Source organism: Procambarus clarkii, chromosome 17 (assembly GCF_040958095.1).
Source record: "Procambarus clarkii isolate CNS0578487 chromosome 17, FALCON_Pclarkii_2.0, whole genome shotgun sequence".
In the NCBI taxonomy this organism is placed as follows: domain Eukaryota; kingdom Metazoa; phylum Arthropoda; class Malacostraca; order Decapoda; family Cambaridae; genus Procambarus; species Procambarus clarkii.
Window position 1 is genome coordinate 35,173,178 of NC_091166.1, and position 26,020 is coordinate 35,199,197.

General features: G+C 48.1%; 2 protein-coding genes across 4 annotated transcripts in view; one reads left to right on the top strand and one right to left on the bottom strand.

Annotated features, from left to right (window-relative positions):
* LOC123772369 (connectin) overlaps positions 1-26,020 on the top strand; it is an 806,097-nt gene that overhangs the window by 499,563 nt on the left and 280,514 nt on the right. The window contains exon 1 of one of the 3 annotated variants that reach the window (XM_069325825.1): positions 18,631-18,692. The exons of the other annotated variants lie outside the window; for them this stretch is intronic. The gene's annotated coding sequence lies outside the window, so the exon portion shown is untranslated. Of the gene's footprint in view, positions 1-18,630; positions 18,693-26,020 lie in introns of those variants that run through there. 3 annotated transcript variants of the gene reach the window in all.
* Positions 12,789-13,340, bottom strand: LOC138365643 (spermatogenesis-associated protein 31H1-like). Its single transcript, XM_069326126.1, has one exon. It carries the CDS (start codon positions 13,338-13,340, stop codon positions 12,789-12,791), a length of 552 nt encoding a protein of 183 aa, XP_069182227.1.

Consider the following 26,020-nt stretch of genomic DNA (forward strand, 5'->3'; position numbering starts at 1 on the left):
CCTTCCTAATGAATGTTGTACACATTATTACAGAACGTTACATATTTACATAGCTGACTGGTTACAAAAAGTGGACATTAAGAGGAAATAAAGGGAAGTTGACTTTCCTGTAACCTGTACATTTCTTCGAACTCCTCCGACGCCGGGCAGGAACCGAGGACGCAGCGGGCATTCCCCCTCTGGATCGCGACACTGAGGCGCTGAAAGAGAAAACTTGCCGCTCCTGGGTCTTTTTTTAGTTTCAATGAGCCTAGAACCCAGAAACCTCCTTGTACTCTCTCCCCGTGTACCAAGGGTTTCGGATGCTATTGGAACGAAGTTGTACCAGTGATCTAATTTCCCTGTACTTGGTTGACTTGTCTCTTTCTCTGTGTGTCGCGGCGGCTCCTGCCTGGCCGACAGAGAGGTTGATGTATGTGGTTGCCACATACATCACTGATGTATGTGAATGTATGTTGATGTAGGCTGGATGCGCAAGTATAGTCCCACACCAATTGTCTGTTTTTTTTCCATGGGTGCAGTGTGATTCCAACCGGTCGTTAGAATGCGGGGCTCTCTCTCTGCTGGACCTACTGGATTACCGGAGGTTACCACTCACCAGAGGTTGACCTTTCCCGGATGCTAAAGAAACTGTAGCCCATCAATAAGACCGGTGACACTGCCTGTTTCATCCAGTGACAGTCTGAACACCACCTTGAGTAAACCTGTAGCATACTGAAGAGGGAGTATTTCTACTCCCCCGAGTCACCCACAATCATCACAATCTCATCTCATCACAATCCACCTTAGTTGCGGTTATGCAGTAAGCTGCACAACATTATTCAATTCAAGTCCTTTGTAACTATAAATTACAATACCGCTTTTAGTGAGCACCTCTGACAAAGTTTAAATATTCGTTTAGCAACTTCCATTCAATTTTTAAGTTTTATTTTGTTCTAAACTATAAGTTCATTTAGGAGCTTGTAAACTGGTTTGAAGTCTTGTGGAAATTTAAGAAAAGTAATGGAATCTTTTTAGATCTTTGTTTGTGTTGATACGTAATTGTGAAGGATTTGGTGAGATTGATCGCTGCCTCTCACCTGGTCACTATCTCTCACCTGGTCACTATCTCTCACCTAAGCTCCGTCTCTCACCTAAGCTCCGTCTCTTACCTGAGCTCTCATCTCTCACTTCTAAAAACTCAGTCTTAGAAGTTTGAGTGAGGAGCAACGCACGTCAGACGAGCCGGGGTTGATGAAGCGCTGGTAATGAATACCTGCTACACCTGGACTTCCCTGGTTAGTACCTGTGGCGTCTGGGAGTACCTGTGGCTCCTTGAGCTCTTATCCCTGGGTTTGACCGGCATTATCGTCAATTAAAAAGGAAAACCTGTAATATGGAATACCAATTACACTTGTAATTGGAACTAAGTCGCACCAGCAACACCCAGCAACACCCAGCAACACCCCTGCAACACCCAGCAACACCCAGCAACACCCAGCAACACCCAGCAACACCCAGCAACACCCAGCACCACCCAGCAACACCCAGCACCACCCAGCAACACCCAGCACCACCCAGCAACACCCCAGCAACACCCCAGCAACACCCAGCAACACCCAGCAACACCCAGCAACACCCAGCAACACCCAGCACCACCAAGCAACACCCCAGCAACGCCCCAGCAACACCCAGCAACACCCAGCAACACCCAGCACCACCCAGCACCACCCAGCAACACCCAGCAACACCCAGCAACACCCAGCAACACCTTGCAACATCCAGCAACACCCAGCAACACCTTGCAACACCCAGCAACACCCAGCAACACCCAGCAACACCCAGCAACACCTTGCAACACCCCTGCAACACCCAGCAACACCCAGCAACACCCAGCAACACCCAGCAACACCCAGCAACACTCAGCAACACCCAGCAACACCCAGCACCACCCAGCAACACCCCTGCAACACCCAGCAACACCCAGCAACACCCCTGCAACACCCAGCACCACCCAGCAACACTCAGCAACACCCAGCAACACCCAGCAACACCCAGCAACACCCTGCAACACCCAGCACCACCCAGCAACACCCAGCAACACCTTGATGCCTGGAGGCTAGCGTCTTGGGGCTCTGGGAGATTTTGTGTAATGTGCCACGGGTTTTGAAGCGATGATTTCTTTGTTATTCCGTTAGTGCACGTGCTTGCCGTTACCTCACGTGCTTGCCGTTACCTCACGTGCTTGCCGTTACCTCACGTGCTTGCCGTTACCTCACGTGCTGGCCGTTACCTCACGTGCTGGCCGTTACCTCACGTGCTTGCCGTTACCTCACGTGCTTGCCGTTACCTCACGTGCTTGCCGTTACCTCACGTGCTGGCCGTTACCTCACGTGCTGGCCGTTACCTCACGTGCTTGCCGTTACCTCACGTGCTTGCCGTTACCTCACGTGCTTGCCGTTACCTCACGTGCTGGCCGTTACCTCACGTGCTTGCCGTTACCTCACGTGCTGGCCGTTACCTCACGTGCTTGCCGTTACCTCACGTGCTTGCCGTTACCTCACGTGCTTGCCGTTACCTCACGTGCTTGCCGTTACCTCACGTGCTGGCCGTTACCTCACGTGCTTGCCGTTACCTCACGTGCTGGCCGTTACCTCACGTGCTTGCCGTTACCTCACGTGCTTGCCGTTACCTCACGTGCTTGCCGTTACCTCACGTGCTTGCCGTTACCTCACGTGCTTGCCGTTACCTCACGTGCTGGTTGTTACCTCACGTGCTTGCCGTTACCTCACGTGCTTGCCGTTACCTCACGTGCTTGCCGTTACTGCACGTGCTTGCCGTTACCTCACGTGCTTGCCGTTACCTCACGTGCTTGCCGTTACTGCACGTGCTTGCCGTTACCTCACGTGCTTGCCGTTACTGCACGTGCTTGCCGTTACCTCACGTGCTTGCCGTTACCTCACGTGCTTGTTATTACCTCACGTGCTTGCCGTTACTGCACGTGCTTCCCGTTACCTCACGTGCTTGCCGTTACCTCACGTGCTTGCCGTTACTGCACGTGCTTGCCGTTACCTCACGTGCTTGCCGTTACTGCACGTGCTTGCCGTTACCTCACGTGCTTGCCGTTACCTCACGTGCTTGCCGTTACTGCACGTGCTTGCCGTTACTGCACGTGCTTGCCGTTACTGCACGTGCTTGCCGTTACTGCACGTGCTTGCCGTTACCTCACGTGCTTGTCGTTACCTCACGTGCTTGCCGTTACCTCACGTGCTTGCCGTTATTGCACGTGCTTGCCGTTACTGCACGTGCTTGCCGTTATTGCACGTGCTTGCCGTTATTGCACGTGCTTGCCGTTATTGCACGTGCTTGCCGTTATTGCACGTGCTTGCCGTTATTGCACGTGCTTGTCGTTATTGCACGTGCTTGCCGTTATTGCACGTGCTTGCCGTTACCTCACGTGCTTGCCGTTATTGAACGTACTTGCCGTTATTGCACGTGCATGCCGTTACCTCACGTGCTTGCCGTTATTGCACGTACTTGCTGTTATTGCACGTGCTTGCTGTTATTGCACGAACTTGCCGTTATTGCACGTGCATGCCGTTACCTCACGTGCTTGCCGTTATTGCACGTACTTGCTGTTATTGCACGTGCTTGCCGTTATTGCACGTACTTGCCGTTATTGCACGTGCTTGCCGTTACCTCACGTGCTTGCCGTTATTGCACGTGCTTGCCGTTATTGCACGTACTTGCCGTTATTGCACGTGCTTGCCGTTATTGCACGTGCTTGCCGTTATTGCACGTGCTTGCCGTTATTGCACGTACTTGCCGTTACCTCACGTGCTTGCCGTTACTGCACGTGCTTGTCGTTACCTCACGTGCTTGCCGTTACTGCACGTGCTTGTCGTTACCTCACGTGCTTGCCGTTACCTCACGTGCTTGCCGTTACCTCACGTGCTGGCCGTTACCTCACGTGCTTGCCGTTACCTCACGTGCTTGCCGTTACCTCACGTGCTTGCCGTTACCTCACGTGCTGGCCGTTACCTCACGTGCTTGCCGTTACCTCTCGTGCTTGTCGTTACCTCACGTGCTTGCCGTTACCTCACGTGCTTGCCGTTACCTCACGTGCTTGCCGTTACCTCACGTGCTTGTCGTTACCTCACGTGCTTGCCGTTACCTCACGTGCTTGCCGTTACCTCACGTGCTTGCCGTTACTTCACGTGCTTGCCGTTACCTCACGTGCTTGTCGTTACCTCACGTGCTTGCCGTTACCTCACGTGCTTGTCGTTACCTCACGTGCTTGCCGTTACCTCACGTGCTTGCCGTTACCTCACGTGCTTGCCGTTACCTCACGTGCTTGCCGTTACCTCACGTGCTTGTCGTTACCTCACGTGCTTGCCGTTACCTCACGTGCTTGCCGTTACCTCACGTGCTTGTCGTTACCTCACGTGCTTGCCGTTACCTCACGTGCTTGCCGTTACCTCACGTGCTTGCAAAATCAGGATGTTTGGATGCTATTCCAATTACAAACTTTATCCTGGTGTGGGGGCGAGAGTGGTCAGTATTGCCTGTATGTCTGTGTATGTTTGTGAATGTGTACATTTGTGTATGTGTACATTTGTGTATATCTGTGTATGTGTATATCTGTGTATATTCATGTTTATGTATATCTGTGTATGTGTATGTCTGTGTGTACTCACCTAGTTGTACTCACGAAGTTGTGTGTATGTGTATGTTTGTGTATAGAAAGAGGGAGTTAGGTTACGAGGGTAAAGGTTTTATATTTAGTAGTTTATAGAAGTGACTCACTTACTCAACCGACTCACTAGACCGACTCACTTAAAAGAGTGATTTACTCACCTGAGTCATTCCACTCTCAAACTGAGACATATCTATACAGGTGTGGGGGGTTATCTTGAGGTTATCTTGAGATGGTTTTGGGGCTTCTTAGTGTCCCCGCGGCCCGGTCCTCGACCAGGCCTCCACCCCCAGGAAGCAGCCCGTGACAGCTGACTAACACCCAGGTACCTATTTTACTGCTAGGTAACAGGGGGGCATAGGGTGAAAGAAACTCTGCCCATTTTTTCTCGCCGGCGCCCGGGATCGAACCCGGGACCACAGGATCACAAGTCCAGTGTGCTGTCCGCTCGGCCGACCGGCTTCCTGTCAGAAAAACAAAACAGATGTCAAAAGGTGACATATGTCAGAAAATGTTAATCATTTTCATTTACTTTGATAGTGACAAAAGTTTGTTTTTATTACATAACTTCTGTACCCATTTACAGTGTTGAGAACTCGACGAATTTCAGAACTCAATTTGGTTTGCTCTCATTTTTTGTGTTACATAACACAAAAGCCGGTCGGCTGAGCGGACAGCACACTGGACTTGTGATCCTGTGGTCCTGGGTTCGATCCCAGGCGCCGGCGAGAAACAATGGGCAAAGTTTCTTTCACCCTATTCCCCTGTTACCTAGAAGTAAAATAGGTACCTGGGTGTTAGTCAGCTGTCACGGGCTGCTTCCTGGGGGTGGAGGCCTGGTCGAGGACCGGGCCGCGGGGACACTAAAAGCCCCGAAATCATCTCAAGATAACTATATTAAAATATCCACCTAGGCCTAATATACGCCTTATTAGGCTTAATATAGTACATATTCGTACTATATTAAGTCTCGGATGAGCTAGATTATTTTTCAAGTTCTCTGGGAAATCAGTGGTGTAAATTGTGAAGCATTTTTGGTGGGGTAACCGTTCGTATTTTGTACGTTCGGGCCATAGTCGCTATAGGTACTGTCTGTTTATGACAATAAGTTCAAAAAGTAATTAACAAACATTTTTAAAACATTTGGAAATCGCCTTTTTTTTTAGTGATATGAGAAAATAGCAAAATTATTACAAAATCATAAATTAAAATGCATATTTATTAATGTGAACAGTGAATGTAATGTTGAAATGTGGCATCTATGTTGCAACTATGGGCCAATTACAGAGCGTGGGCGTTGTTAAAACAGAATTAGTCAACGAGTCATTACCAGGCCTCGGTCAACAAAGCGTGATTGCCAAACTGCCCACTGTAACGTGTTGCAAGATTACAGGCTAATGGACTCCAGTGAGAAAGAGGATGTGTGTGTGTGTGTGTGTGTGTGTGTGTGTATGTGTGTGTGTGTGTGTGTGTGTGTGTGTGTGTGTGTGTATGTGTGTGTGTACACACCTATTTGTACGCATCTATTTGTGCTTGCGGGGGTTGAGCTTTGGCTCTTTGATCCCGCCTCTCAACTGTCAATCAACTGGTGTACAGATTCCTGAGCCTACTGGGTCCTATCATATCTACTGTGTGTGTGTGTGTGTGTGTGTGTGTGTGGTCTGTCGTTTAGGTGTTCTTGTGTGCGTTTGTCGCAGAAGCACATTCTGCCTGTTAGGCAAATATACGAGGCAGCTCCTAGTCACATCCACCCAAGCTCATTCATATAAATGTCTAACCTACGCTTGAAACAATCAAGGGGATCCCACGTTCGATATGTTACACCGGAAAGATCCAAGCTAGAATGTTTACACAAATTATTCACGGCTTACATAGATATGGTAAAAGACACAAACCGGGCCGCAGGAGCAGGGGCTCCACGAGCTTGAGCTGAGAACACTGTCAGCGTCAGACAACCACAACTCTACAACCTTGTACCAGAGTGTCGAAATGCTGTCGGTCCTTTGCCGGTGGGGCACAGTGCTCTATCACCGGCTGGTCTAGGACCGGGCCGCGGGGACACTAAAGCCCCGAAATCCTCTCAAGGTAACCTCAAGATAACCCTAACTTCCTAACACACAGAAATCACACTAACATGATTTTCTTATGTTTTGCCCTTCCCCCAGAGTGTTTGGGGGGTCATACGTAAAAACTTGGACTGGTTTCAGTGGGGACCTCCAGAGACTTCCTGTGATTTCAGCAGAAATCCGGTTGTATGACTTTTTAACAAGCCAGCGCTGGCTTACTGGTTAAGTTGGAGCTTGGCAATGCCTTGGTCGCAGGTTCAAGCCCCCCTCAAAGCCCTGGTGGATTTTCGGATTGATATATATCACATTAGTGTGATTTCTTTGTGTAATATTATTATTATTATTATTATTATTATTATTATTATTATTATTATTATTATTATTATTAGAGGAAAGATTTTGAACATAATTAGTATTGTCTGTTGTTGAACATTTTACATTATTAAAAGACTTGAAACATATTGTAAAGGACTTGACAAAGTCCTTTACAATGTGTTATAATGTCTACAATGGACTTGTTCAAATCCTTTACAAAGAACACATTGTACATGATTTGAACACATTGAAAACTTCTTGAACATATTGTGAAGGACTTGTAGTGTATATCCTAACCTGTGGTGGGGTTACACACCTGTTCAAGGATGGGGAGGTACACACCTGTTGAAGGATGGGGGGATTTACAAACCTGTTCAAAGATGTTGGGGGGTTACACACCTGTTCAAGGATGATGGGGAGGGTTACACACCTGTTCAAGGATGTGGAGGGGCGGTTACACACCTGTTCATCTCGTGTCATCATCAATAACATACGGGTCTTCTCCAGGAACAAGGAACAAGGCATCATAGCCATAACTACCGTCGTCGGGGACAGGAAGCCTGCGCCGAGGGCTTGTCACGGTCCCCCCCCCCCCTAGGCCTCCTGATTACTGGTCCGGCCAAGCAGACTGTTACACGCCGCAGTTCGCAGTGAGACGTGTGCACCAGCGCCCGGTTGCAATTCATTGACTTCAAACGTTACCAGAATTAAATATGAATAATGAATGGTTCTTTTACGAGATTTTGGCCTCACAAAGCCACTTTCAAAAGCTCTTAATACGGCCATAAAACGTGGTGCTGTCGCGCGCTTCGCGAAGCTTAATTAACCTCTAATTACCAATCATTACCAATCATTACCACTGTTATTAACCTTACCTGAGACAGGAGTTCCCCCTTGTTAGCTCTCATAATAGTGGAAGTGTAATGTGTCTCCCCCTGTTGGTTAATGGTTATATATCAGTCCCCTCTTCTTGCTGGGGTCTCAGCCCCCCCTTACAAGGATAGGGAGGGGATGGTTGGGGGCATTGGGGGGCAGTGTTATCTAAGATGTCTGCCCCCTCTGGGTTATCTAATATGTCTGTTCCCCCTGGGTTATCTGAGATGTCTGCCCCCTGGGTTATCTAAGATGTCTGCCCCTTGGGTTATCTAATATGTCTGCTCCCCCTGGGTTATCTACGATGTCTGCCCCCCCCCCTGGGTTATTGGTTAACACCTCGGTGGGTATTCAGCGAATCTTCTCTCTGTCAGAGTCACATCACTTGCTGTCCATCACTCTTCTTCTTCCTCCCATCTCTCTCTCTCTCTCTCTCTCTCTCTCTCTCTCTCTCTCTCTCTCTCTCTCTCTCTCTCTCTCTCTCTCTCTCTCTCTTCTTATCCTAGAGAACAACAGAAAATAACGTGATGGTTAACAGGCATAAATCCCACATTCATAGGTATGGTAGAATGGAAGAGCTAGCACGCAGTACAGGATACAGAGCACAAACAGATCTGCTCGTGGGATGAAAGCAGCATGTCAAGGATCTGGGAATAATGATGTCTGACCACCTGACGTTTAGGGAACATAACCAAGCAAATGTAGCAGCAGCCATGAGGAGGATCTGATGGATTGTGAGGATCTGTAGATTCATTGATCCTATCACTATGAGTACTGCTCAGTACTCACTTCCCCCTTCAGAGCTGGAGGGAATTGTTGAAATAGAGGGAGTACAGAGAACATATACGGCACGCATAGACGCGATAGAACACCTAAATTATTGGGACCTAAATCTCAAAGCTCTTAAAATGTATTCTCTGGAAAGAAGACGAGAGGCTTCAAATAATATACACATGGAAGATACTGGAGGGCCAGGTCCCAAATTTACACCGTAGAATAACAACATTATGGAGCAAAAGGTACGGAAGGAATTGCATAATAGAACCAGTGAGGAGTACAGGTGCCATAGATACAATCAGAGAACACTGTCTGAACATCAGAGGTCTACGGCTCTTTAATATCCTAGCCACAAACACTAGAAATATTACTGGACAAGAGTGGAAGAGTTCAAGAAACAACTAGCCAATTTTTCTGAAAAAAGTGCCGGACCAACCGGGCTGTGGTGGGTATGTGGGCCTGCGGGCCGCTCCAAACAACAGCCTGCTGGACCAAGCTCTCACAAGTCAAGCCTGGCCTCAAGCCTGGCCTCAAGCCGGGCTCGGGGAGTAGAACAACTCTAGGAATTCCCTGGAGGTACTCTCCAGGCATAGATCTTACTCCATTACTCCACGTCCATCCCTATCAGCTCTCTCCTTGATGTACCAAGTCATGTTGTGTCTGTACCCCTCCCTCCTCCCTCCCTCCCTCATTCCATACCTCCCTCCCATACCTCCCTCCCATACCTCCCTCCCATACTTCCCTCCCTCCCTCCACACCACAATATCCCTCATCTTGATAAATGACTCACCCTGACGCCCTTGAGACTCTGTGAAGATCACCCTAACCTTTCCCTACCCCAGGCCAGGCAGGTGTTGCGGGGGGGGGGGGGGGGGGTGTACTACACCTCCCCCATACTCCCTGCCCGGTTGTTGTTGCAATGGGTGTACTAACTTGGCACGAGGGGGGGGGGGTGTGCTACACTCTGACACCTACACCTACCATGCTAGATTACCGTCACAGGTGTAGCTTTCCAGGGTGTGTGGGGGGGGCTACACACCTGCCATGCCAGGTGTGTAGCGTTACAACCCTGATCGCCCTCTCCTGCTGACCAGACCAGTCTGGCCTCTGGGACCAGCAGCACCAGGGAGGTAGAGAGATACAGAGAGGAAGAAGACAGACAGGAGAGAGAGAGAGAGGAGGAGGACAAGCAACAAGGACAGGAGGAGGAGCAGGATAGGTGGACCTTGTGGTTATGGGGAGAGGTGGTGGATAGTGTTGATGTATCTCTAATAATACACTAACCAGGACTTGTCAAAGACACTACCATCCATTTAGACGGTAAATCACCTCAAGATAACCATCCAACAAGACCAAGGCAGCAATTGAATTTATAAAAACAACTTTGAAAAACAATGGACAAAAAAAGTACAAACAAAAGTTCTAGATAATACAGAGTACCAAAATAAATCCGGACCCCCCCCCCCCCCCCATTGTCCCAGTCCAACCCACGGATGTAGGCAGAATACAACAACAACAACAAGTCATAGAACAGGAATCAAAATTCACATTATGGACAGAATGAACAAAGCAAAAACGGCCTTAAGAAAACTGAGGAGATTCCGTAGCCTCAACATAAAACATAGAATCAAAGAAAAGATTCATAGAACAGGAATCATACAACTTCACTACATACTTTAAAGCGACCTGCGAGCCGCTTCAAGCAACAACCTGTTGGATCAAGGTAGCACAAACCATGCCTGACCCCAGGCATGGGGCATTGAAAGAACTCCCAGAAACAACTCTGCTATCTTTCAGGTTCCAGATTCACGAAGCAGTTACGCAAGCACTTACGAGCCTGTACATCTTTTCTCAATCTATGGCGGCTTTGTTTACAAATATTAAACCATTAATGAGCTTCGAAGCACCAGGAGACTGTTTATAACAATAACAACAGTCGATTGGCAAGTTTTCATGTTTGTAAACAGTTTAATAAATGTAACCAAAGCCGTCAAAGATTGAGGAAAGCTGCACACGTTCGTAAGTACTTGCGTAACTGCTTCGTGAATCTGGCCCCAGATACCCCTGTCTCATTGATGAATGAACTACACTTCAGACATCTCCTGGCTTCCAGGAACCGCCTGTGGAGCTATGCATTTGAAATCTAAATTCCTATTTGTCCCTTTCTAAGGTTACAAAGGTTAAGTAGGCAACTTTGCCCTTGCAGTTACCTATTCCAGAAGGTGGAGAAACTATATTATTTAAGAGATGGTTGTGAGGTGACTGGAATGATGGAGCTTCTATGTTGACCAGACCACATACTAGAAAGTGAAGGGATGACGACGTTTCGGTCCGTCCTGGACCATTCTCAAGTTGATTGTGAGGAGGTTCTGTGACTGTTGGTCTATGTAGGTGGTTTGTGCGTCTTCCAGGGTGGCAGATGACTCTTCCAGGGTGGCAGGTGACTCTTCCAGGAGGTAGGATGGTACTTCCAGGAGGTAGGATGGTTCTTCCAGGACATAGGATGGTTACTTCCAGGACATAGGATGGTACTTCCAGAACATAGGATGGTTACTTCCAGGAGGTAGGATGGTACTTCCAAGAGGTAGTACCACAAGTAGTTAAGTAGGAGGTAGTTAAGTAGTGTTCAGGCCGGACCTTCCATGGAGGGTGGAGGCTGATAGACCATCCAGTTAGCCGGGTTTTTTTTCTACTGGACTTTCAACATGTAACGTTTATTCCCAGAAGCAAAAAACAAACACAAAATACTGTAAAACATGATTGTACTTGTTGAGTCTGTTTTGATATGCATTTGCCTAAATGTTTTTGTATCAATGTGTTTTTGTTGTATTGTTGCTGTACCTTTTTTAATGTATTTTGTAAGCGTATATAGAGCATATATATATATATAAGTATATATGTAATATATATAAGTATATATGTAATATATATACGTATATATGTAATATATATAAGTATATATGTAATATATATAAGTATGTATGTAATATATATAAGTATATATGTAATATATATATGTATGTAATATATATAAGTATGTATGTAAGCGTATATACAGCGTATATACTTTGGCTTATAAAAAGCACTTGGGAGGTATGTGTGAACAGGGGTCGGGAACAGGACCGAGGGATGGAATGGTGCCCAACCACTTGGCTAGTCCGGGATTGAACGCCGACCTGCAAGAAGCTAGTTCGTCGCTTTACCTATACCAGTTCGAGAGTCGTCCTCTGTGTTATCCTCGTGGGCGTTCCGTCATCTCTCCGATCGTCCACAAGTGGTTGGGCACCATTCCTTTCCCCCCGTCCAATCCCAAATCCTTATCCTGACCCCTTCCCAGTGCTATATAGTCGTAATGGCTTGGCGCTTTCCCCTGATAGTTCCCTCCCTCCAAGGCTGACATATTTGACACTGGAAGACTATTGAACACCTTTTCTGTGGCAGACGTGTTCAATAACATAGCGTCCAGGAGCCAGATTCACGAAGTCGTTACGCAAGCACTTACGAACCTGTACATCTTTTCTCAATCTCTGGCGGCTTTGTTTACAATTATTAAACAGTTAATGAGCTCGGAAGCACCAGGAGGCTGTTTATAACAATAACAACAGTTGAATGACAAGTTTTCATGTTTGTAAACTGTTTAATAAATGTAACCAAAGCCGTCAAAGATTGAGGAAAGACGAACACGTTCGTAAGCACTTGCGTAACTGCTTCGTAAATCTGGCCCCAGGTTCGTAAGCACTTGCGTAACTGCTTCGTGAATCTGGCCCCAGGTTCGTAAGCACTTGCGTAACTGCTTCGTGAATCTGGCCCCTAGGTTCGTAAGCACTTGCGTAACTGCTTCGTGAATCTGGCCCCTGGAGCGAAAATGCATATATTAATTATCATTAAGACTATGTCGTTCCAAGTTAGTGATCTAGTTACGGTGGCATAGTTGGCAACTTTATTAATTGGAGTCGACAATTGGAATGATAATTGGAGTTCCGTTTACTGCAGATGGTGGTGGTATTATGGGGGTTTATAAGTGCTAATGACTTCTATTTTTCTCTAACCACTAATTGTGTGTCGAGGCTTGTCTGTAACTGTTATTGATGGCTGTTTTGTTCGTCCGGGTGGTAATGACCCTTATCCATTGGGATATGGTGAGCCTTATCCATTGGGATATGGTGAGTCTTATCCATTGTGATATGGTGAGCCTTATCCATTGGGATATGGTGAGCCTTATCCATTGGGATATAGTGAGTCTTATCCATTGGGATATGGTGAGCCTTATCCATTGGGATATAGTGAGTCTTATCCATTGGGATATGGTGAGCCTTATCCATTGGGATATAGTGAGCCTTATCCATTGGGATATGGTGAGCTTTATCCATTGGGGTATGGTGAGCCTTATCCATTGGGATATGGTGAGCCTTATCCATTAGGATATGGTGAGCCTTATCCATTGGTATATGGTGAGCCTTATTCCTTGGAATATGGTGAGCCTTATTCCTTGGAATATGGTGAGCCTTATCCATTGGGATATGGTGAGCCTTATCCATTGGGATATGGTGAGCCTTATCCATTGGTATATGGTGAGCCTTATCCATTGGTATATGGTGAGCCTTATCCATTGGGATATGGTCAGCCTTATCCATTGGGATATAGTGACCCTTACCTCTTAGAATGGTGACCCCTCACCCTCTTATTTTCGAACGATAACCACAGTTTTGACACCTCTGACCTAGTTCCCGTCCACTGTGTCAGATCGCCAATCACTCTCGTGATACGTTAAGATTCGAGAGCATCATCTCCAATCTTAATGAAAGCTAAAAAAAAAAAATGGAAGCAGAAATTCTTTCTGTCGACAGTTTTCTATATATAAAAAAGAACGTAACAATTTGGCAGCAGTTAGGGATGGTGGTTAGTCCATAATAAAAAAAAAAAAAAGAGAATCGCTGACAGGAATTTTTTTCCCAGTGAGCACTGACTTGTGTTGTATTGGGTCCGGGTTTGGGTTTCAATTTTGGCCAAAAGTGAAACATTTGGACAAAATTGCGTAGAGGAGCACGGGTTATCTTCTTGAGGTTATCTTGAGATGATTTCATGGGCTTAGCGTCCCTGCGGCCCGGTCCTCGACCAGGCCTCCTTTTTGTTACACAACCTGCAGGAAGCAGCCCGTAGCAGCTGTCTAACTCCCAGGTATCTATTTACTGCTAGGTGAACAGGTTCATCAAGGTAAAAGAAACTGCTCATTTGTTTCCGCCGGGGATCGAACCCGGACCCTTAGAACTGCGAATCCCGAGCGCTGTCCACTGAGCCGTCGGGCCCCCCCTGTGTGTGTGTGAGGAGTTTGGCAGAGTCATCACATAAAGTTTAGTGATTAACGCTGGTGAGGCAGTCATCAGTGTCGTCCTCCCCGGCGTGTCCCGGGGCTCCCCGCCTCGATCCTCATCCTTTCCCCTGATGTCTAGCCTTTACAGCAGGTACAGAGTTAGACAGGCAGGTACAGTGTCAGGCAGGCAGGTACAGAGTCTGGCAGGCAGGTACAGTGTCAGGTACAGAGTCAGGCAGGCAGGTTCTTGGGTACAGAATCAGGCAAGACGGGAGCAGGTTCTTGGGCCCCGACTCTTGTATAACGTCCATATACAAGTGTACCACACGGAAGAACACAAAACTGACTCGAGTAATCTACCTGGCGCGCTCCCAGCCAGCCATATATACATATTTACCGCATATACATATGACAAAATACATATTTACATAAACCAACATGATCTAGAAAGGCCGGGGGACCATCCTGTTTCACCGGCGGTGAACACAGGTGTGTGAGACAGGTGTAGGAGCTACTGAAACAGGTGTGTGAGAAATTCTGATGAGATTATAGGGCCAGTGGTGCAGGTGAGATCGAGGGGATGGGGTAGGAGGAGCCTATGGGAGATACTGGTTGAGATACTGGTTGAGCTGGTTGAGAGCGTCGTCCCATGGTAGTGGGGGTGGTGGGAGGGGGTCAAGGGCTCCAGACGTGCCCATGGTGGGGTGCCCTGTACCCTGGGTGACTAGGGTACGTGTACCGGTGGGGGTGTAGCGTCGTGGAGGCGGGGGGCGGGCGGGGGTCAGCGTGTCCGCTCTACTGAATAATAAACTTCTGGGGTCCGTATGGGGGGAGTTGCCCCCCATAACAGGCTACAGACGCCCCCCACCCACCCCCACCCCCACCCCTAGGGTTCTGAATGGGAGACCATTATTAAGTGGGAAGATTATTTGTGTCTGTAACTGTCCCCAGCTGATCTGTAACTCTGACCTGGGTTCGTATCCTAGCCGGGAGGAGGATTGACTGGGCACCAATCCTTACCTGTACGCCTCTGTTCACCCAACAGTAAAATAGGTACCTGGTTGTTAAACGATTTAGCAGGTCGTATTTCAGTAGGGAAAAAAATCAGATTAAGGAGCTGCGCGAGACGCTATAAGTGCTAGTGGCTTTACAACCATGTTCCCGCCGGCTCGAGGGCGGGTCTGGCTCGACTCGGCCGGACCACATCACGCCGGGGGAATAAAACTGGTTTAATGATTATAAATCCGTCAATAAGGGCGCGAGTAGGTGTGTACTCGGCCAGACTTGAGGATAAGGGCGTGTATAGAGGGGATAGAGGCGTATATAGAGAGGGTAGAAGCGTGTAGAGAGGACATAGGCGCGTAGAGTTGTGTGGCTGTGCACCATTCCATCCTGTGCACCACTCCCGTCCCAAATCCTTATCCTGACCCATTGTCTATCCTCCTGTTCTCCTCCCCCTCCCCCCCCCCGCTATTGAATAGCACCCAAGGTGAGTTAAGACAGCACGAGGAGCTGTCACTCACGGCTGGTCACTCATTACGTCACATCATGTACAAGCTGTCAATCATACTCACACCTTCAATCGTCAGCTGACTGCGCTTTTTACCGGCGGGCGGGCGGGTCTTTTTCCTGTTAAGCTGTGTTCAGTAAGCTGGTCACGGGTTCGACTCCCACCTGTCCCCAGCCTGGGCGGTGAACCAGACGGTGAACCAGACGGTACAACAAGGTGTGAGGACGGGAGAGAGAGAGAGAGAGAGAGAGAGAGACAGAGAGAGAGAGCGAGCGAGCGAGCGAGCCTGCAGTGCCACCTTGCGTGCAATAAGGGAATCATTGCTGGCGTATTTCAGAACAAGCCCCTAAATTTCCAGGGGCATTAAAAGGCGTCCTTAGCCCCGTCAATCACCTCACCTCCCAGCCTGGCCATTGGCCCAAATTTCTATAATTAGGCTCGATTCATCCGTATGTTTTGGGGCGTCGGAGCGAGAATCAAGACGGCATAAATTGAGCATAAATAACGGGGGGGAAACGCGCCTAAATTAATTGTATTAATAACGCAGGGAGTTGGGTATTAATCACAGAGGAAGCGAAGTCTAATAGAGGAGGTATTACGCGGGGTTTGGCCATTTCCGTAATGGGGGGGGAAGGGGGGATGGGGTGTGAGGGGAGGGGGGGATGGGGTGTGAGGGAGGGGGTAGGGTGTAAGGGGAAAGGAAGGGGGGGGTGTTATTTAGGGGTTTTGGGTGGTAGGGGGTTATGTCGATTGATCTACACGCTAACTTTGCACCCAAACAATTCCCCCTTTTCCCCATTTCCTCTCTCACCCATTTATTTGGGGGTGTTTAATTGTTCACTTGAGACAGTTAAGCAAGTCCCAGCTGTGTCTGGGTACAAGTGACAAGATGAACAACCCAGAGGGTTTTCTTCCTATTGGGGAGTGTTGTACATGCTGCTATGGCGGTGTGCCCACTCACAGGATGAGTGGCGCTGCCCAATACTGTCACTATGGCGGTGTGTCCACTCACATGATGAGTGGCGCTGCCCAATACTGTCACTATGGCGGTGTGTCCACTCACAGGATGAGTGGCGCTGCCCAATACTGTCACTATGGCGGTGTGTCCACTCACAGGATGAGTGACGCTGCCCAATACTGTCACTATGGCGGTGTGTCCACTCACAGGATGAGTGACGCTGCCCAATACTGTCACTATGGCGGTGTGTCCACTCACAGGATGAGTGACGCTGCCCAATACTGTCACTATGGTGGTGTGTCCACTCACAGGATGAGTGACGCTGCCCAATACTGTCACTATGGCGGTGTGTCCACTCACAGGATGAGTGACGCTGCCCAGTAAACTCGCCCCTCGGGGCAAAATTAAAAAAACCATATTTACACAATCCCCCAAAGATGTTGACTCACTGACATTAGATATCCGAATGTGTAATTAGGAATTTTGACTGAATATTTTGTTCCCCTTCGTCTTGTGCTGGTGTTAATGAGGCAGTTGGTTGTGATTGAGAGCTTCAGGTAAAGGAAATTACGTCGGTGCAATTGGTTGTTAAATGTGTGGGGGGAGGGGGGGGGGGTCGTTTGTGTGGGCAACTGGCCCCCCCCCCTTCCCCCCCCCCTGAAAGTTCAACATAAAATATTCTTTGATCGTCAATTTGCAGAGAGGGAGGTCTTGGGGGGAGGGGGGGGGAGTCGAGGGGTTAGGCATGGGGAAGGTGTGGGTGGACTTACCTTGGAGTATTTCCGGGGCTTAGCGTCCCCGCGGCCCGGTCGTCGACCAGGCCTCCTGGTTGCTGGACTGGTCAACCAGACTGTTGGACGCGGTTGCTCGCAGCCTGACGTATGAGTCACAGCCTGGTTGATCAGGTATCTTTTGGAGGTGTTTATTCAGTTCTCTCTTGAACACTGTGAGGGGTCGGCCAGTTATGCCCCTTATGTGTAGTGGAAGCGTGTTGAACAGTCTCGGTTCAACACGCTTGAACACATCTGCACATCCTGCCATGCCTTCTGGTCTCATGTGGTGTTATTTCTGTGTGCAGGTTTGGGACCAGCTCCTCTAATATTTTTTAGAGGGTGTGTGGATTGGGGAAGCGAGTATGAGGAAGATGATAGGAATATAAGAAGCTGGATTGGGGTTGATTTGGTATATAGTGGGAGTGTGGTGGGTGTGGGGATGGCAGTGGGAGTGTGGGGTGATAGTGGGGACAGTAGTGGCGGCCACTAGTGAAGGTAAAGTAACCCATTTAAAATACCAGAACCAAAGCGGTTGGACCACCCAAACCTTCCTCAGAGTTAAAAATACCACAAGTCGAGCCTGGCCTCAGACCCGGCTGTAGTGAATATGTGGGCCTGCGGGCCGCTCCAAGCAACAGCCTGTTGGACCAAGCTCTCACAAGTCACGCCTGGCTTCGGGCCGGACTTGGGGGAGTAGAAGAAACCCCGAAACCCTCTCCAGGTACGCTCCAGGTTTCCTGGTGTGTGTGTGGAGGCGCTGTCAAGGACCCAGAGAGACGGGAAGTTTCCTCGTAGCTCCCTCAGATACTGGGATATCTTCTAAACCGGTTGGGCTTTGAAGACAGCCGGTAAGATACGGTTATATTCTGAAACCTGTGTTAAACTGAGTTAAAAACGAACACTGTGCCTTCCTCAGTGGGATTCGACTCGGGGTAAATTGGGTTACTTGCTACCGTGGGGTTTATTTCCTTGGGGGATGGGGGGATGGAAAAGGGGGGGGGGAGGGATGGGAAGGAGGATGATGGGAAAGGAAGGGAAGGGGATAGACAAACCAGTGACCAATGAAGTGATTTGTATGAGTTATGTGTCTCTTCAATTTCCATCTATGTCCCCTTCTGCTCTTCCTAGCTTTGAACACGGCTTCTTTGTCTGCTGTGTTAATTCCCCATGGTATCTTATATGCCGTTACCATGTCCCCTCTATTCCTCCTCTCCACCAGAGTGGCAAGGTGCAATCTGTTCCGTCTTTCAACATAGCTCAAGCACTTCAGCTCAGGAACGAGCCTCGTTTTATATGATCTTTGGATCTTTTGTAATTTAGTTTTTTTCCTTCTTTTCAGGTGAGGATCCCGTGCTGGCGATGCATACTCAAGACTGGGTCTGACATAGGTTGTGTATAGGGCCCGGACGGCTTATTTGTGGAAGTTTCTGAAGGGTAAGTGGTCTTTGGTAAGTGTGGCATATGATGCTTTCTCCTTTTCTGGGGCAGGAATCTCTCCTCCCTTCAATCTGTACTGTTCTACAAATATATTCACTCATTCCTATTAACAAACCATTTTCCAGACCTTTTTTTCCATTTTCCATTCCAAAGACCCAAACTTTTTTTTCCATTTTCCATTTTCCTGACTCAGCTCATTATCCTGGCTCAGCTCATTACCCTGACTCAGCTCATTACCCTGACTCAGCTCATTACTCTGACAGCTCATTACCCTGACTCAGCTCATTACCCTGACTCAGCTCATTACTCTGACAGCTCATTACCCTGACTCAGCTCATTACCCTGACTCGGCTCATTACCCTGACTCAGCTCATTACTCTGACAGCTCATTACCATGACTCAGCTCATTACCCTGACTCAGCTCATTATCCTGACTCAGCTCATTACCCTGACTAGCTCATTACCCTGACTCAGCTCATTTTTATCGCATCACCTGCAAACATTGATGTGAACGAGCCAATTTCTCAGTCACGTTGATTACATTTACTAGAAATAGGGAGGGAGTGTAGTGGGTAGAGGAGGTAAAATACGGCTAAGATTAAACTGGCTGTTGATAGTTGGTTAAGGTTGTTTGGTATGTGGTGCTTCGGCTGTGTCTCATCATCTTTGGTCATTGTAACTATCATTTAGGTGTTGGTCAAGACATCTCTGATGGTGGTCTGATTGTGTGTAGAAGTAATATGATCTTTTTTATTCGGGCAAAGCTGCCCGAAACGCTTTGCGTAATAGTGGCTTTAGGCATTGTATGTACTAGCTCTATCTATAAATCTATAAATTTTTGTATCACCTCTTGTATGTATGTACCTTACCTGAATAAACATTTATTTATTATTTTATTTTATTATAGAGCCTTGTTGCTTGTGCATTGTCAAATGCCTTGAAAGATACGCTGTTATCTCGTCTTAATCATGAAGAACTCTACCTACATCAAGCAAACACGTTGAAGGAGACGAAGATCATCAATGCCTACTTCATATGCCCTCTCGGGGACAGTTAGCTCCAATGCTCTCAATATATAGGCAAGACAATGTCTCTTTCAACACATGTGACCATCTAGGCCGATTTAGTCACCAGAAACGTCAATATTTCAATGCTTTTTTAAACTCGATATAACACTTATTTTAACGCTGTGGTCATATTTCTGTTCAGTAACGCGAGGACAGGTTGAATTGCCTGGTTAATACGAGGCGAACTATGTTCCTGCAGTGTTCTGAAGCCATAGTTTTAATTCCCTGAATGTAATAGTTCACTAACTCTTTCCCCCCCCCCTATCTAGTTTCCCCTACATTCCTCACTCTCCAAGCTCCGTCTCTCCATCCCTCCCTCTCTTTCTCCCTCCCTCTCCCTCCCGCTGGGGCAAGAAGTTATTTACAACCATGTCATCAAATATCGCGTTACCATATGTCTTTCTCTTTCCTTTCTCCTTGTGTAAGAAATTTACAACTCTGTCGTGGAGCCTGCGCCTGTGTGTGGAACATATATCTGTTGGGAGAGATTTACAGCGTGTCAAGGAGGCGGCTGGCACGCACATACGTGTCATAGAGCCAGTTGGCACCCACATATGTGTCAAAACCGATCAAATACGTGTCCTAGCTTTTTCTCATGATCCTGCAGGTGGTTTATGTAGAATGTTTATCTTTTCAACGTTCAAAGTCAAGACTAGCTTTTTCCCAACTTTGCAGGGTGACTAGTGGGTGGGCTGAGACTGTCATAGGTATCGAAGTGCAGCCTAAATGATCCCCCTTAAAGTGGGTCATGTGATTGGTAGATATGAAATGTTTTAGGTGCCGATTCCATAGAGTTTTGTTGTGTGATATTTGTAGAACCTCTTTATAACGATTACAACCTGCTCGTTGGGTGGTGTAAAGGGTTTATAATTTCTTTCTGTGGTAGGTAGCTACCGTTACCTGTGGCAGGTGGCTACCGTTACCTGTGGCAGGTGGCTACCGTTACCTGTGGCAGGTGGCTACCGTTACCTGTGACAGGTGGCTACCGTTACCTTTAGCAGGTGGCTACCGTTACCTGTGGCAGGTGGCTACCGTTACCTGTGACAGGTGGCTACCGTTACCTGTAGCAGGTGGCTACCGTTACCTGTGGCAGGTGGCTACCGTTACCTGTGGAAGGTAGCTACCGTTACCTGTGGCAGCTGGCTACCGTTACCTGTTGCAGGTGGCTACCGTTACCTGTGGCAGGTGGCTACCGTTACCTGTGGCAGGTGGCTACCGTTACCTGTGGCAGGTGGCTACCGTTACCTGTGGCAGGTGGCTACCGTTACCTGTGGCAGGTGGCTACCGTTACCTGTGGCAGGTGGCTACCGTTACCTGTGGCAGGTGGCTACCGTTACCTGTGGCAGGTGGCTACCGTTACCTGTGGCAGGTGGCTACCGTTACCTGTGGCAGGTGGCTACCGTTACCTGTGGCAGGTGGCTACCGTTACCTGTGGCAGGTGGCTACCGTTACCTGTGGCAGGTGGCTACCGTTACCTGTGGCAGGTGGCTACCGTTACCTGTGGCAGGTGCCTATCTAGGAGTCCATCTTACCTGTGTAGTCTAAGATTGTTCTTAGATTAGAATTCCTTGTCAATAGTCACAAATTCGTACATACTTAGCTTTTAGATAATAGTATACTGACTAGTAAAGAATTCTTCTATAAAGAATGAAACTAAAAAAAAAAAACCTAAATATTCCTAGGTTTAGTATAGCACACATATGTAGTATATTAGGTCTCAGATATCGTGTATCTGAAAGAGAGAGAGAGAGAGAGAGAGAGAGAGAGAGAGAGAGAGAGAGAGAGATAGAGAGAGAGAGAGAGAGAGAGATAGAGAGAGAGAGAGAGAGAGAGAGAGAGAGAGAGAGAGAGAGAGAGAGAGAGAGAGAGAGAGAGAGAGAGAGAGAGAGAGAGAGAGAGAGACAAACATCACTACAACAATGGAGTCATGTTTGCAAGATTTTTTCCCCCTCAGAGCAAACCCAAAATATTTTTTTGCCAATTTTAACTTTTCGGTCCCAGGAGCTATGGTCCGGCTCCCAGGGGTTCGTGGCCCTCCCAGCCCCCCTTTGGCACTCCCAGCCCCCCCTTGGCCCTCCCAGCCCCCCTTGGCACTCCCTCATCCGTATGCATTAGGAAAAGATATGCATATGTCATCATAATATGCTAATGGTATAACCAAGACCGATCTGGGTTTGTAAGTTTACCGGGTGTGAAGGGTGAAAAACACAGGCTGAAGCCTGCCACACATCCTGCCAGGAACCTGAGGTTGGATATGCATGAAGATAACTAGAAAATGATATCTCAGAGTGTTATGTATGTCTTAGATTTTTGGGGGATTGTTGGTTGGTAGATTTTGTTGGGAAGTGCATGAGTTAGCGACGAGGTCTTGAAGCACACTACACAGTGTAGCTCTGTACACCAGCTTGTACTGTACCTGTACTACACCTCACTACACCTGTACTACACCTCACTACACCTTTACTATACCTCACTAAACCTTTACTACACCTCACTACAACTTTACTACACCTCACTACACCTGTACTATACCTCGCTACACCTGTACTACACCTCACTACACCTTTACTACACCTCACTAAACCTTTACTACACCTCACTATACCTTTACTACATCTCACTACAACTTTACTACATCTCACTACAACTTTACTACATCTCACTACAACTTTACTACATCTTACTACATCTCACTACACCATCACCACTCGGTTCATATCTTCCTTATACACCATCCTGTGTTAAATGTGTACATTCACTACAGTCATTAACATATCTCTTTTTGTTTTGTTTTTACTAAGACTGGGGTTAATTAGGGCTATCATTGAGGTTCCTAGTGAAACTGCAAGCAAGAGCTGTTATGCTACCTAAGCTCATCTCAGCCTGGGCTAAATGAGTTATTACAACTCATTTATATCATAACATCATTATTTGAATCATAGGAATATGTTTTATTTAATTGTAAGTAACTATCGCATAAGGAACAGGATGAACCAGTAGCCAACTGCATGTCAGAGCCTTCATGTGATTGGTTAACTTTATCTCGCTGCATCAACCTGTTGAACAAACTACGTTCCAGATGCGAGTCAGCTTAGAAATTAATGACCGGCGGTGGGGTGATGTTCTTGAGAAAGGCAGTTCTAGCATGAGACTGTTGTGGCTGAGCGTCTTGTGCTATGGGTGCCAACTACTGGTTGTCCACGAGGTTGGGCCAGGTGCGGGACATTGATGTATTGGCTTTGTACATAACAGGAAGTCCAACAAACTTGTGTTCAGACCAACCAGACTTGGTCAAGACACAGATAAGCCTCCTCACACAGTTCTCTAGCTTGTCGAAAATTCTGGCTAATGACAGGAGGGCAGGCAATCCAGGCGAGGGCTGCACACTCACGAGTGAACGTGTGCTACATATAAGGTTTTGCAACCACTGCTGCCAAGAATGTATGGCTGTAGGTTTCCTGGCTGCCTTTTCATGGTCATTAAAGAATCAAACTTCATTCCCAATAAGTCAGTTTTATCTCTGAACTCTAAGGTTTTTCGCCATCCATTCGCAAGTCTGTTCGATTTGCAAAATAGAGTCTAGTTTTCATAGCATGTGTTTTCTCAGCCGCCAAATGTGACCTGTCCCTTCCTTCCCCAGTTAGAAATTGTTGAACGTTTATGATTCATGACATTTGTAGCTGTTGAAATTTCTTGTTTTCCATATGTAAAGGTTAGAATACAAACATTAACATACTCTCGGGCTTCAGGAATTTAGTGTAGTAGATCACTGAAACAGGCGCAGAGGGCCAAGTACGTCTCTCTCTCTCTCTCTCTCTCTCTCTCTCTCTCTCTCTCTCTCTCTCTCTCTCTCTCTCTCTCTCTCTCTCTCTCTCTCTCTCTCTCTCTCTCTCTCTCTCTCTCTCTCCTATTTTGCATTATTCCCCAAATTTTGTGAAATATCTACGAGTTAAGGGTGAAATTTGGAGAGATGAGAGCTTCATTCATCTTCTTAATGTAATAATTGGCTAGTGTTGTTAGCAGATGATGAACCGCCCATCTCTAATTACAAGGGCCCCGCCAAATGTCCAGAAATAGCTCCGCCTTGACCACCCAATCAAAATCCCAGCTGGTGTAGTTGGGGGAGGCTTGAGGTTGGGGACGATTGGATAGAGGAGGGATAGGAGGAGGAGGAGGAGGAAGGGGTGGTCTAGTAAGTGATGAAGATAAAATGGAGATGGGTAGGGGAAGTTAAATGGTGAAGAAGGGGGGGGGGGGATGGATAGGAATTGGGGTGAGGGGGAGGGGATAGAATGTAAGGGGGAAGAGGGGGGAGGGAGGCTGTCTATTTCCCCCCCCCCTCTCTCACACCTGTCCCCAGATGGTAATTAATATAAGGGGTCTAATTATGGGTCCGGGTGATTACTGTGTACGGGCCACAAGGTATGGGGCCACCAGGTATGGGGCCACCAGGTATGGGGCCACCAGGTATGGGGCCACCAGGTATGGGGCCACCAGGTATGGGGCCACCAGGTATGGGGCCCACTATAGGATTATCCATCATTCTAAAGATCAGTTAATGCTAAACAATCAAGTCCTCGAGGAGTGATTGTAGCAGGTGACGTGTTGATGGAAGCGTGTCGTTTGGTGTGACCCCTAATGACCTGGTGACCTTAACTGCCTGGTAATCCTCCCCCGAGTAAATCCATGTCAGTACTTGAGTACAATGAATGTGTTTTAGGATTATGCACTCGGATTTTGGATTAGTTGTGGATACATCTGTTCCCCTTTCTCTCTCTCTCTCTCTCTCTCTCTCTCTCTCTCTCTCTCTCTCTCTCTCTCTCTCTCTTCAGCTAACTACTTAGTATCTCAGATCATCTTGAGTCGCTGTAATAATGGCAGCGGTTACAAGATCACATTTACCAATCGTTGTAATGGTGACGATCTGATCTATCTGTGAGGGACGGGCTGTGAGGGACGGGCTGTGAGGGACGGGCTGTGAGGGACGGTGCTGTGAGGGACGGGTTGTGAGGGACGGTGCTGTGAGGGACGGGCTGTGAGGGACGGGCTGTGAGGGACGGTGCTGTGAGGGACGGGTTGTGAGGGACGGTGCTGTGAGGGACGGGCTGTGAGGGACGGGCTGTGAGGGACGGACTGTGAGGGACGGACTGGCTGTCAATAAAGAACTTATGGACTAACTTGAAACCCAACCGGTTTTCATGCACAGTATAACGGAACTTAATGGGCTAAGTTAACCAAGAGATCCGGTGCAGCAATATCTGGCCGGCCTCAGCTGGCCGGCTTATGTCGACCAACCTGGTAGCAGGATCGACCAGGTGACACAAACGACCCAACCTGGTCGGCAACCAGGCAACAGCCTGGTGGACCAAACTCTCACAAGTCAAGCCTGGCCTCGGGCCGGGCTTGGGGAGTAGAAGACCTCCCAGAACCCCATCAACCAGGTATCAAGCAGGTGGTAGCAGGATCGACCAGGTGACAAAAACGACCCAACCTGGTAGAAACGATCCTGTCAAGAGTAAAGACGTCCTGACCATGAACAAGCAAGGAGTTCTACCAAATACGACCCTTCGAGTGCTATATACCTAGTCATTAGGTAACTAATAGCGTCACTCACTTGGACTGGTCGGTACAGCGACAACACCGCGCTTCTTGCAGATCCGCGTTCGATACCCCGATGGTTCAGTTCGTTGGGCAAGGTTCTATCCCTCAGTGTTTCTATCCTGTCCTCTTTTTCTCTTTTAAGAGCTGTATGGTCACGTTGGCTCAGCGCTGTGTTTATTCATTATACACCCCATACCCATCCTGTGGGCGGAAGTGGACCCCATATCCATCCCGTGGGCGGTGGTGGACCCCATATCCATCCCGTGGGCAGTGGTGGACCCCATATCCATCCCGTGGGCAGTGGTGGACCCCATACTCATCCCGTGGGCGGTGGTGGACCCCATACTCATCCCGTGGGTGGTGGTGGACCCCATACCCATCCCGTGGGTGGTGGTGGACCCCATACCCATCCCGTGGGTGGTGGTGGACCCCATACTCATCCCGTGGGCGGTGGTGAACCCCATACCTATCCCGTGAGCGTTGGTGGACCCCATACCCATCCCGTGGGTGGTGGTGAACCCCATACCCATCCTCAGCGGCGAGGGAGGGGGTCCTCGCGGCTGAGTAGTGAGCGCTCGGGGGTCGTAGACCTAAGTGCCTGGGTTTTATTCCCGGCCGTGTCAGAAACAAATGGGCAGAGTTTCTTTCACCCTGATG